We start from the raw sequence: 12,574 nt of genomic DNA on the forward strand, positions 1-12,574 counted from the left end.
TGGGGTTTTATTCTAAATGCTTCTGTCAAAAGTTCATAAATAACAGAAGTAAACCCAATGAATCCCCAAAGTAGTAATTGGTAAAAGTTTATTGTGCCCACATCAAAAAGACATTCTGCAAACTGGGAGCACTCAAACAAAAACGTGGAATGAGGCTCAGGGATATATTGTTATAAAGCAGCTTATTTAGTGAGAAAGTAGTGACTGTTTATTCTTCACAGTGATTGGTTACAATACTAGAGTTTTCTTCAATATAGGGAATTTGTCAGTGGTTACCTTGGGAAATAGTTCAAGTTTTTGCTTATGATTTCCAGAGGCATAAACAAGAAATGACCTAGGTCAAGTTGTCTTGCAAAATAAGCTAAATTAGGCTTTGCTTGTATGATGAAACAGATTTTGTCTGCTCAGGGAATTTTCAAGGTTGTTCTTCATTTGTTTTTCATTTTTTTTGTTTGTTTTTGTTTTTCATTTTAACACTTCTCATTGGAAGTCACCAAAGATTTTTAAGAAAGGAATTGGTGTGATGATAATAATAATGAGAAGTAATTAACATTACTGAGCGTGTGTTCTGGGCCAGAAGAGGTTTTAAGCTCTCAGTATATTAACGCAACATATCCTTATAATAACCCTATGAGTACTATTTATATTCCCATCTTACAGGAGGAAACTTCAGCAGAGAGAGCTTAAGTCATTTGTCCAAAGTCACACAGCTGGTAAGCTGTTTTAATACCTTAGCATTCTCCTGACTGTGAAGCCCGAGTTTTGACAGACTGGCAGGAAGGAGTTGGAGCGAAGCGCTGTGTTCGCTGCCCCGTGTCTTCAACAAGCATTTCTCTGGCCCCAGAAAGCTGCCAGCAGCATCTATTCTGACCCTATTACAGTCATATATGTCCCATAATGGATTGACTGTTAACCGAGGCACGCACACGGTGAGACTCACAATCTTTGTTAGGTATAGTATTTAAACAAAAACAACAAAGAAATCCCTAGAAAATCTGGCCACGTCTGGCTGGGAAAATGCAAGGTCTCTCAAAACCCGCCCTAAAAACCCAGAAGCACGGGAAGGGTTGGATTCAGCCACCCCAAAATCCACCCATTCGGACTCTGCTTTGCCTCGCGTTACAGCCTGGAAGTTCTGACAGCCGGAGGGGGCAAGTGCGCTAGAGCAGGGGGGCGTGGCTTGCGGGGACGGGGCGGGGCGTGGAGACACGGGCTCTGGGCAGGACGTGCGCGGGACGCGGCGGCGTGGGGGCGTGGCGACAGGGGCGGGACGAAGCGGAGACGGACATGGCGGGGGCGGGACCCGCGCGCAGACAAAATGGCGCTGCGTCTGCTGAGGAGGGCGGCGCGCGGAGCGGCGGCAGCGGCGCTGCCGAGGCTGTGAGTGCAGGTCCCCAGTCCCCCGCTACCCGGTCAGGCTCACCGTGGGTCGGTACCCGGCTCAGCGCCGCGCAGGCGCGGCCTCCTCGCCCACTGGCGGGAAGTCCCGCCAGCCGGGAGCATCGTTTGCCTCACGCGCGCGCGGGCTCGACCTCTGCCAAGGTCGCCGACCCCCCGCTAGGGTCGCCCCACACTGTCAGTGCCTCCCTGTGGGAGGGCCCTTACTTGGGCCGGGAAAATGGGTACAAGCGTTGGATCTCTGAGACCCAGAAAACAAAACTAGCGTCCCCACACGTGGAAACCGTGAACGTATGCGTGTTTTATAAAAGGGGGCCTGGAGTCAGCCTCTCAGAGGATGCTGAGAGGCGGCTCGCCTCCACTGTTGTTGGGCACAGCGGTTCCCAAACTGTCCGGTCTCAGGATCCCTTTACAGGCTGAGAAATTATTGAGGACCCCGAAGGGCTTTTGCTTGTATCTGTTGATTTTAACGGTATGAGGAATTAAAAATTTTAAATATTCATTTAAAAATAACAAATCCATTCAAATTTAACGCAAATTGCATCTTTAATGAAAATAACTATTAAAAAAAAGTGGCATGGTTTTATATGTTTGAAAATCTCTTCAGTTTAATTAAGGACCATTGGAGTCTCATATCAGCTGCCTTGGAGGAAGTTTACCAAGAAATTTCAGGCTCATGCACAGTCTATTTGGAAAAGGGAAGACCTGGCAGATCCTCTCAAAGGGTCTCAGGGCACCCCGCCCCCGCCTCCAGGTGTCCTCAGATCACACTTTGAGAACCGCTGGTTGAGACTTGCTTGTTTGCCAACTACATGCACATACGGTATCTCATTCTGTTCGCCGATCACCATGTGAAGAAGCTGAATGAGTCATTCATAAAGATGAGGAAACTGAGGCTCGGAGAGGCTATGTGACTCTCAAAGCAGAGAATGGCAGAGTTGGGTTCAGAAACCAAGTCAGTGGCTCCTGGTCTGGAACTTTTTTATATCTGCTTGCTCCGTGCTTCCTGACTCACCGGTGTCCCATACCAGGACCCACCTGGTTTTATGCATCCCACCTTCCCATTTCCTACATCTGGGCCTGGTAATGTCTCTGGACACCGGAGCTCACCCCTGGAGCCAGAGGAGCCCCTGAAGGGGTGTATCCAGACCCTTCCAGAAAGTCCTTTCCTGGCCTGTGAAGGGGCCAGCTTCTGTGGCCTGTTCAATGGGTCAAATGACCACACCCAGTCACCTACTTCTAAGGCTCTTGGGGCTCAGCTCGCAATGCTCATCATCTCCCTTAGCACATTGGCTCATTCTCAGCACACCTACACACCCCACCAAGGCCATGGCAGCAGGCTTTCATGCAGGGCCCTTCCCAGAGCCTACACCCCAAGTTAAATCCTTTGGGTCCTGGCACCTTCAGAACACATGGGGATGGGAAAAGTAAATGTGCCCAAGGTCAACTTAGAAAAGTTTGCCTAGACATGCCTTAATTTCTGTCCCAGTTGTGTTGCACTTCAGCTTCAGGCCAGTGGACTGGCTTCTGTTGGCTTTTTTCTTCTGTTTTTAGAGTATCAGCAACATTGCTTGTTAGGCAGGTGCTGAAACCTCTTCCCGACCCTCCAACATTTGCCTCTCTTGCTGTCCCTGATACTTCCCCGCCTATCCTGTCTCCAGCCTTGCAGCTCTCCATTGTGACTTCTCAGTTTATATAAATACCCTGTCCTCAAGTTGGGGGAACATAACTGCCTACAGGTAGGTGTGCTATTGCTAGGGATGTCTTTTAAATCCTCAAAGAAATATGTGTGAATAGTAACCCATGCATATATACACATCTAGAAATATTTCTGATGTAACCATCTGTATCTATATATATTAAGCTAAACATGAGTTCATACTGTCTCCAATTCTAATCCATTATCACATGAATCGTTCTAGCCTCTTCACCTTGCTTGTTTGTAAATTTTCACTCCCCCAGTGAGAAACCTGGCTCCCACCATGCGCCATACAGTTACTCAGTTATTCAGTTTCAGCATACACATGTAGCAGTATCTGACTTGTTAGACCATACTCCATGGGAAAAAAGCTTTATCAACTAGAGTGCAGTGCTTAGTGTAGTTCCTTTCCCTTTAGTCTTGTAGGTCCCACTCATTTCCACAGTTACTTAGGTTAGCACCTTTTTCTTCCATCCGCCTCAGTGAAGTTGTTTCATATATTCATCATACAGTAAGATTCTCTTTTCCCTTTTCTTGTCTAGTTGCACTATCTAGTGGTTTTAGTAGCATGTTAAATAGGAGTGATGAGAGGGGGCATTCTTGCCTTGTTCCCAATCTTAGGGAAAGCATCCAGTTTCCACTGTTAAGTCTGATGTTAGTTGTAGGTGTTTTGTAGAACATTTTTATTCCCTATTTACTGAGGTTTTTTGTTTGTTTGTTTGTTTTTAACATGAATCAATGTTGAATTTTGTCAGGTTCTTTTTCTGTAATCAATTGATATGATCATATGATTTTTCTTCTTTAGACTGTTGATGTGGCGGATACATTAATTGATTTCTGAATATTGGACCAGCCTCGTATACCTGGCATAAATCCCACTTAGTCATGGCATATAATTCTTTTTATACATTGTTGGATTTGATTTGCAAATATTTTTTGAGGGTTTTACATCTGTATTCATGAGCGACATTGGTCTGCACTTTTCCTTTCTTGTAATGTGTTTATTTGGTATTGGTTTCTATATGTCTCATGTCTTTTTTGTTCCTCTGTTCCTTTTCTACTGCTTTCTTTTGCATTAAGTGAATATTTTCTTATGTAATACTTTTTAGTTCTTTAATGATTTTTTCCACTATTTTTTTTAGTGGTTGCTCTAAGGCTTACCATGTGCATCTTTTAAAAAAAATTGTGGTAAAATATGTATAACATAAACTTTGCCATCTTAACCATTTTGACTGTACAGTTTAGTGGTATTATCATATTCACTATCCCCCTGATTTTTTCGTCGCTCCAAACAGAAACTCTGTACCCATTAAGCAATAACTCCTCCTTCCTAGCACCTGGTATTCTCTACTCTACTTTTGGTGTCTCTGAATTTGCCTATTTTAGGTATTTCATAGAAGTGGAATCATGCAATGTTTGTCCTTTTGTTTCTGGCTTATTTCACTTAGCATAATGTTTTCAAGAGTTTTCCATGGTGTAGCATGTATTAGAACTCCATTCCTTCCTATGGCTGGGTGTTTCATTGTATGTATAACCTGTTACCATATACATCTTAACTTATCAGAATCTACTTTTGATATATACTAAATTCCAGAAGATGGAGAAATGTTATATCTATATAGTTCTATTCCCTTTTCTTCCTTTTTATATTATTGTTATACATATTATATTTATATATGTTACAAATCCAGTGATACTTTGTCGTAGTTATCATTTTTTTAACATTTTTATTGGAGTATAATTGCTTTACATTTTTGTGTTAGTTTCTGCTGTATAACAGAAACAGCTAAAGTGAATCAGCTACATGTATATATATATACCCATATCCCCTCTCTCGTGTCTCCCTCCCAGCCTCCCCCCACCCTTCTAGGTGGTCACAAAGCACCGAGCTGGTCTCCCTGTGCTATGTGGCTGCTTCCCACTAGCTGTCTGTTTTACATTTGGTAGTGTATATATGTTAGTGCTACTCTCTCACTTCAGAACCTTTTTTTTTTTAGATTCCATAGATGTGTTAGCATCTGGTATTTGTTTTTCTCTTTCTGACTTACTTCACTCTGTATGACAGACTCTAGGTCCATCCCCCTCACTACAAGTAACTCAATTTCGTTCCTTTTTATGGCTGAGTAATATTCCGTTGTATATATGTGCCACATCTTCTTTATCCATTTATCTGTCGACAGACACTTAGGTTGCATCCATGTCCTGGCTACTGTAAATAGTGCTGCAATGAACATTGTGGTACATGACTCTTTTTTTTTTTACATCTTTATTGGAGTATAATTGCTTTACAGTGGTGTGTTAATTTCTGCTTTATAGCAAAGTGAATCAGTTATACATATACGTATGTTCCCATATCTCTTGTGTCTCCCTCCCTCCCACCCTCCCTATCCCACCCCTCTAGGTAGTCGCAAAGCACCAAGTTGATCTCCCTGTGCTATGTGGCTGCTTCCCACTAGCTATCTGTTTTACATTTGGTAGTGTATATATGTCCATGACACTCTCTCACTTTGTCACAGCTTAACCTTCCCCCTCCCCATATTCTCAAGTCCATTTTCTAGTAGGTCTGTGTCTTTATTCCTGTCGTACCCCTAGGTTCTTCATGACATTTTTTTCCCTTAGATTCCATATATATGTGTTAGCATACAGTATTTGTCTTTCTCTTTCTGAGTTACTTCACTCTGTATGACAGAATCTAGGTCCATCCACCTCACTACAAATAACTCAATTTTGTTTCTTTATATGGCTAAGTAATATTCCATTGTATATATGTGCCACATCTTCCTTTATCCATTCATCCGATGATGGACACTTAGGTTGTTTCCATCTCCTGGCTATTGTAAATAGAGCTGCAGTGAACATTTTTGGTACACGACTCTTTTTGAATTATGGTTTTCTCAGGGTATATGCCTAGTAGTGGAATTGCTGGGTCATATGGTAGTTCTATTTTTAGTTTTTTAAGGAACCTCCATACTGTTCTCCGTAGTGGCTGTATCAGTTTACATTCCCACCAACAGTGCAAGAGGGTTCCCTTTTCTCTACACCCTCTCCGGCATTTATTGTCAGTAGATTTTTTGATGATGGCCATTCTGACTGGTGTGAGGTGATACCTCATTGTAGTTTTGATTTGCATTTCTCTAATGATTAGTGATGTTGAGCATTCTTTCATGGGTTTGTTGGCAATCTGTATATCTTTGGAGAAATGTCCATTTAGGTCTTCTGCCCATTTTTGGATTGGGTTGTTTGTTTTTTTGTTATTAAGCTGCATGAGCTGCTTGTAAATTTTGGAGATTAATCCTTTGTCAGTTGCTTCATTTGCAAATATTTTCTCGCATTCTGAGGGCTGTCTTTTTGTCTTTTTTACGGTTTCCTTTGCTGTACAAAAGCTTTTAAGTTTCATTAGATCCCATTTGTTTATTTTTGTTTTTATTTCCCTTTCTCTAGGAGGTGGGTCAAGAAGGATCTTGCTGTGATTTATGTCACAGAGTGTTCTGCCTATGTTTTCCTCTAAGAGTTTTATAGTGTCTTACATTTAGGTCTTTAATCCATTTTGAGTTTATTTTTGTGTATGGTGTTAGGGAGTGTTCTAATTTCATTCTTTTACATGTAGCTGTCCAGTTTTCCCAGCACCACTTATTGAAGAGGCTTTTCTCCATTGTATACTCTTGCCTCCTTTATCAAAGATAGGTGACTGTATGTGCATGGGTTTATCTCTGGGCTTTCTGTCCTGTTCCATTGATCTATATTTCTGTTTTTGTGCCAGTACCATACTGTCTTGATTACTGAAGCTTTGTAGTATAGCCTAAAGTCAGGGAGCCTGATTCCTCCAGCTCTGTTTTTCTTTCTCAAGATTGCTTTGGCTTGTAGTTATCACTTATATAATTTTATGTCTTTTAAAGAAACTAGGAGAAGGAGATGCAAATACACACACACACACACACAAACACACACTTACTTTATAGTATTTGTAATAGCAACCATCTTATTTACTGTTCCTGGTTCTTTTCAAATGTTCCTGTGGATTTGAGTTGCCATCTGGTGCCGTTTCTTTAACCCAGTACATCTTTGCTCCTACCCACCTCCTTTGTGCTGTTATTGGCAAATATATTACGTTTCTAAATGTTATAGGCCTAACAATACAATTATATAATTTTTTTATATAGTTGCTTTTAAAATTAGACAAGAGGAGAAAGGCACAGAAGTATGCATTTAAACAGTGTTTTATAATTACACAGTTACCTTTACCATTGCTCTTTGTGTATGAATTTGAATTATTGTTTGGGATTAATTTCAGCCTGAAGAACTTCCATTAGTATTTCTTATAAGGTGCGTCTGCCATCAACTGCCTTACACATGTGCATAGACTTTTAGATTCCCAGGAATATGTTAGAGCTTTTCAAACTCTATGGCTATCTCATTCTCCAGCTTTTCTGTTTAAGCTTCTTTTTCGCCTGTTGTTTACCCCAACTGTTATCTACTATCTCAGGTAGCTGTGATGTTAAATAATTGCTTCTGCTGGTTTTTGAAAAATGACTTCGGGGAAAATGCTGTTACCACTGTTCAACTCTGAGTCAGGTCAGTGGGGTCTTCCAGGGAACCACCAGACAGGTCAAGTAGTGACAGTCTTCTGGGAGTGGAGCTTTGAAAGAGCTCCAGTCCTGCCCTGCCCCCTCCAGTGTCTGCCAGGCTGCTGGTTTTCACTGTAGTTTTAGCTGTTGGTTTTCAAGGCTACCACCAAACTGGGGAAAGGGGTGTTGACCCAAAACAAATAGACTGCCAGATAGTTCTCTAGCAGAAATGGGTTTATTTGGGATCAGCAGAGAATTGCAATTCAGGGTCAGCAACCATGGCAATACATGTTCAACTTCCTGCATGACAAGGGAAGGAGAATGCTTTTATAGAGAAGGAAAGAAAGTTGGGAGGACCGTAGTAAGCAAAGAGTCCATGGCTTTTCATTTATTGAGTCCTTGGCAGGAAAGAAGAGCAGTCTTCTTCTTCCTCTTGGGCTCTGCAGTGGTGCCAGGTCATGAGAGTTCCCCCTTCTAGTTTCCCAACTCTATGTAATCAAGGTTTTTGTTTAATTAATTTTTCATATTTCCACCTTTTGATCAAGATTTTTCTCTGAAAGCATTGCTGATCAAGTCAGGTTTTCTCGTTTCAGCAGCTTTTTGTGCTGCAGTGTCTGGAAGGACCTTTCCTACGTATAGTGTTTCATGTTGTAGGGAAAGTGCACAGATTGGGAACCTATTAAGGTCACATTCCAGTAACAAGGAGGGGCCGGAGGGGGAACTCTCAGGCACTTTTTATCTGAAGTCTATGTGTTAACAAGGTCATAGACATTGGAGATCATCTGAAGTGTTACGTCATCAAAGGTTTGGCAACAAACTTTCAAAAGGCCTGGTACAGATTTCTTGGGAAAGCTGTCTGATCAGTTAGCATCTGCTTCAATTCTGGGAAATCTTTACTTTCAGGTCACCAGGTGACATTCGGTTCCAGTCAGAATTAGGTGCTTTCTTGAGGTGTGTCACATGAATACAGGAGTCTGTTTCTTGGGGTTTGGTGGCACAAGGGTTGGTTAACAGTATTTGATAGGGGTCTTTCCAGTGAGATTGAAGAGAGTTCTTCTGGAGGTGTCTTTTCCAATAGATGAAATTTCCAGGTTGCAATGTGTGATGCTTAAGGTCTTCATTTCCTGAGGGCACACTGTGAAAAGATTGCTCTACCAAAACATGGTTACTTTTTTTTTTTTTTTGTGGTACGCGGGCCTCTCACTGCTGTGGCCTCTCCTGTTGCGGAGCGCAGGCTCCAGACGCACAGCCTCAGGGGCCATGGCTCACGGGCCCAGCCGCTCCGCGACATGTGGGATCTTCCCGGACCGGGGCACGAACCCTTGTCCCCTGCATCGGCAGGCGGACTCTCAACCACTGCGCCACCAGGGAATCCCAAACATGGTTACTTTTAATAGCACCAATTAGCCTTTGCAGTATTGAATTGTCTCTCGTTTTACCAGTTGTGCGTCAAAAGAAGCAGGAGCCAAGTGTATTGGGCATCCTGTGACTATTTCAAAGGGTGAGAGTTTATGAGTTCCAAAAGGGATGGATCTGAGTTTTAGAAGAACCAATGGCAATGCTTTTGGCCAAAGTATTTGGAGGGTCTCTACAAATTTTGCCAATTGAGTCTTAATAATGCTGTTAGTCTGTTTAACTAAACTAGAGGATTGAGGGTCGCAAGTACAGTGAAAGTGTTATAAAACCAGACAAGCAGCACATACTTGTGTAAGTACCTGGCCAGTAAAAATGGATTCCTTAATCACTATGAAGTTTGAGAGGAGTTCCCTGTCTGCAAGGGAAAGCTTCAGTGTGTAAACATATAGGTCATGACTAAAACATAGGTCATGACATATTCCACTAGATGGAATAAATAGTATAAAATTCATTTGCCAGACTTCAGATGGTTCATTAAACAGCTTAAAACGTCTGGGAGCAATACTAACAGCGTCCCTGGATTGTACTTTGGACAATGGGACAAGTGAGGTAGGCACTTTTTGTGGCCTTCTTAATGTTTCCCCACCAATATTGATTCATGAAGGCTGTCGTTTTGTCAGTAGACCAATGGTTTAATGAATGTATGGTGGTGAAGAGTGGGAATTTTAGTGTCTCTGGTAGGACTGGGTTGTTGTTTGGTCCAAACCTGAGCTTTCTCTTTTTATCAAAACAACAATTATGGAATTTCCAATTTTGTTTTTCCTTTTCTGAGGCCAATTGTTGGGCTTCTCTAGCCAGTTTTTCTAAATTATCATCTGGTGAAATATCCCTTTGGATCATGACAGAAGTTTGGATGCTGGTGGTCCTTTTAAAGGCAGCATTCCTTGCAGAATTATCAGCAAAGTGATTTACCCTAGCTTCCAGAGAATCAAGCTTAGAATGTCCCAGAACCTTAATAATAGCTAAAGCATGTGGTAAGAGTATTGTATTCAATAATTCTTGAACATAGGGGCCATTTAAATTTTTACTTCCAATGGAAATAAGCCACGTTGCTTCCACAACATTCCAAAATCACGAGTTACTCCAAAAAGCGTATCTACTATCAATTTAAATATTGGCAGTTTTATCCTTGGCTAAATCACAAGCACGTGTAAGAGAGTATAAGTCAGCCTGTTGGGCCAAAGTAGCCATAAAGATGCTACCTCAACGACATCAAAAGGAGTAGTAATGGCATACCCAGCACAATATTTGCCATCATCACCTTTAAGAAAAAGAACCATCAGTGAACCATGAGAAGTCAGTGTTACCCAATGAAATTTCCTGTAGATCATTGCGAGGAGTCAGGAGGTGGTCCGTCAGAGTTAAGCAGGGGTGAGGAACTCTTTCCGTGGTGGAGGGGAGAAGAGTAGTTGAGTTAAGGTTATTACAGTGTAAAAGAGTTATGTGAGGGGCAGGTAATGAGAGGACTTCAGAGGAGGTGAGATGTCTGACTGAGAAATGTTGAGTATGGTGGGAATTCAGGAGAGCTTCTACTGCATGAGGTACAAAAACGGTTAAAGGGGATCCCATAACAATTTTCTTGGTGGTCTTAAGCAAGAGGGCAGTGGCTGTAATGGCTCTAAGGCAAGGGGAGTATCCCTGTGCCACAGGGTCCAGTTGCTGGCTATTATACTTTGTGTCAGTGGTGGTCCCCATGTTTCTGGGTGAGTGCACCAAGGGTGTTCCCTTCCTTTTCATATACAAACAAAGAAAAGGGGAATCTATAATGGATGTGCCCAAGGGCAGGTGGGTTCATCATACTCTCCTTTAAGGCCTTGAAGTCTGTGTCATTTAGTTCATACCATAAAAATGGGTCAGGGTTGTTATTGTTTAGTAAAACATATAGAGGTTTGGCCATAAGAGAGAAATTTGGAATCCCAATTTCGGCAGTAACTAACTAGCCTGAGAAACCCTCGCAGTTGGCACTTAGTTTTGGGTTTGGGGAAACTTAAGATACCATAAAGTCTATCTGGATCTAGGTTTAACCCTTGTTCTGATATCAGATGCTCTAAACATCGAAACTGGGTTTGGGCAAACTGCAGTTTGACAGTAGTCATCAAAGTGACCTACCAGGTGAATTAAATGACCCTTTGACATCTTGTATTTGTTCCATTTCTGACGGTACTAGAGCAGTTTCTGGAAACACTGATTGTTTGTCCCCATTGAATCAGCTACCACTTCCCTTATGGGCAAAATCTCCAACTGATGTTGGCAAAATTCACAGTGTACCTCCCATCAGAATTCAAATAGACCCCTCAAAATCTCTTCCAGAAAGGTTGGTTAGAGGTCCAGAGTTGCCTAAAGCACTTAAATTTTTAACAGTCTCTTTTTCAGTGTCTTAGCTTTTTACAATAACAGCAGAAAACAGGAGGGTTTTCATTTTCTCTGGGAGCCTTCATTTGCTAGAGCTGAAGATTAAGAATTTTGGTGGTCTTCCTTGGAGGTTACCCATCTAGAGTAGGAAAGATCTGTTTTGCCAGATTAACTAAGTCTGGAATGGACACAGTTTCCCATTCTAACCTGGTCCTTTTTACTTAAAGGGAAAGGTCCCAGTTCAGCCCATTAATAAACATGGAGTTAAAAGCTACCTGGGTGGAATCAACCTCTGAAGGAAGACCAGAATTTTCTTTAAAAACAATCTGAAGTTGATTTTAATAATCATGAACAGGTTCTCAGATTTTTGTGTGCAAGCCTGAATTTTGTTCCAATGAACAGGCTTTGGAAAAGCCCTAGGGATTGCTTGATGAAGTCATCTCGTGATTGCCTGAGCCTGATTGTATAAGAAGTTAGTGGGCTGGTCTCCCAGTTGTAATTCTAGAGACCTTTCAGGACTTTTCCAGTTAGTGGTTTTCATCCAAAGCTGAGCCTGGCCTTTATCAACAAGCATATGAACCAGCCAATATAAGTCAGGAAAAAACAGGTTGATAAGTTTGAATGACTATATTAAATTCTTCAGCAAACCTGTGAGGCTCTTCGGTTACTTTAGGAGAATCTTTGACGATGGCTCGCAGTTCACCTTTAGCCCAGGGAGAATAAGAAATTAAGGATTTATTCTCTGGACCCTCAGAAGACTTAATTTTAAAAGGATAGGTTCTGACAAGTTCAGAGGAAAAGGGAGTGGGGAGAGTTTCAGAGAAAAGGGGAAGTTTGGCAAGAGAATTAGTATGGGAGGATTGAGGGTATAGAGGAGGCGTAGGTGGTGTAGAAGAGAAGGAGGAAGATGGCATCGGAGGTGGAGTCTGAGACAAAGAAGCCCAGGAAGAAGAGCCTGAGACTTCAGCAGCCATTTTATCTTTCTTTAACCTTTGCCTCAATTAGTCTTAAAACCTTATTTTACAGAGAAGCAATTTTAGATTCCTGATATCATTGGAAAGCCTCAAAATACCAATCAAAATAAGCATTCCACTCAGTTCTGGAAAACTTTGAACTATTGTAGTCCAGTTTGGTTTTAAGGAAA

The 12,574-nt window shown here is 41.9% G+C and overlaps 1 protein-coding gene across 4 annotated transcripts in view; it reads left to right on the top strand.

Annotated features, from left to right (window-relative positions):
* Positions 1–1,283: 1,283 nt before the first annotated feature.
* CLYBL (citramalyl-CoA lyase) overlaps positions 1,284–12,574 on the top strand; it is a 269,132-nt gene continuing 257,841 nt past the window's right edge. For all 4 annotated transcript variants that reach the window (XR_009559759.2, XM_060287910.1, XM_030856820.3 and 1 more), the window contains exon 1: positions 1,284–1,380. Coding sequence is in view for 3 of the 4 variants with exons in the window: in XM_060287910.1 (XP_060143893.1) it covers positions 1,319–1,380 (62 nt within the window). In the remaining variant the exon portion in view is untranslated. The remainder of the gene's footprint in view (positions 1,381–12,574) is intronic.

This window comes from Globicephala melas, chromosome 18, assembly GCF_963455315.2.
Source record: "Globicephala melas chromosome 18, mGloMel1.2, whole genome shotgun sequence".
Taxonomy (NCBI): domain Eukaryota; kingdom Metazoa; phylum Chordata; class Mammalia; order Artiodactyla; family Delphinidae; genus Globicephala; species Globicephala melas.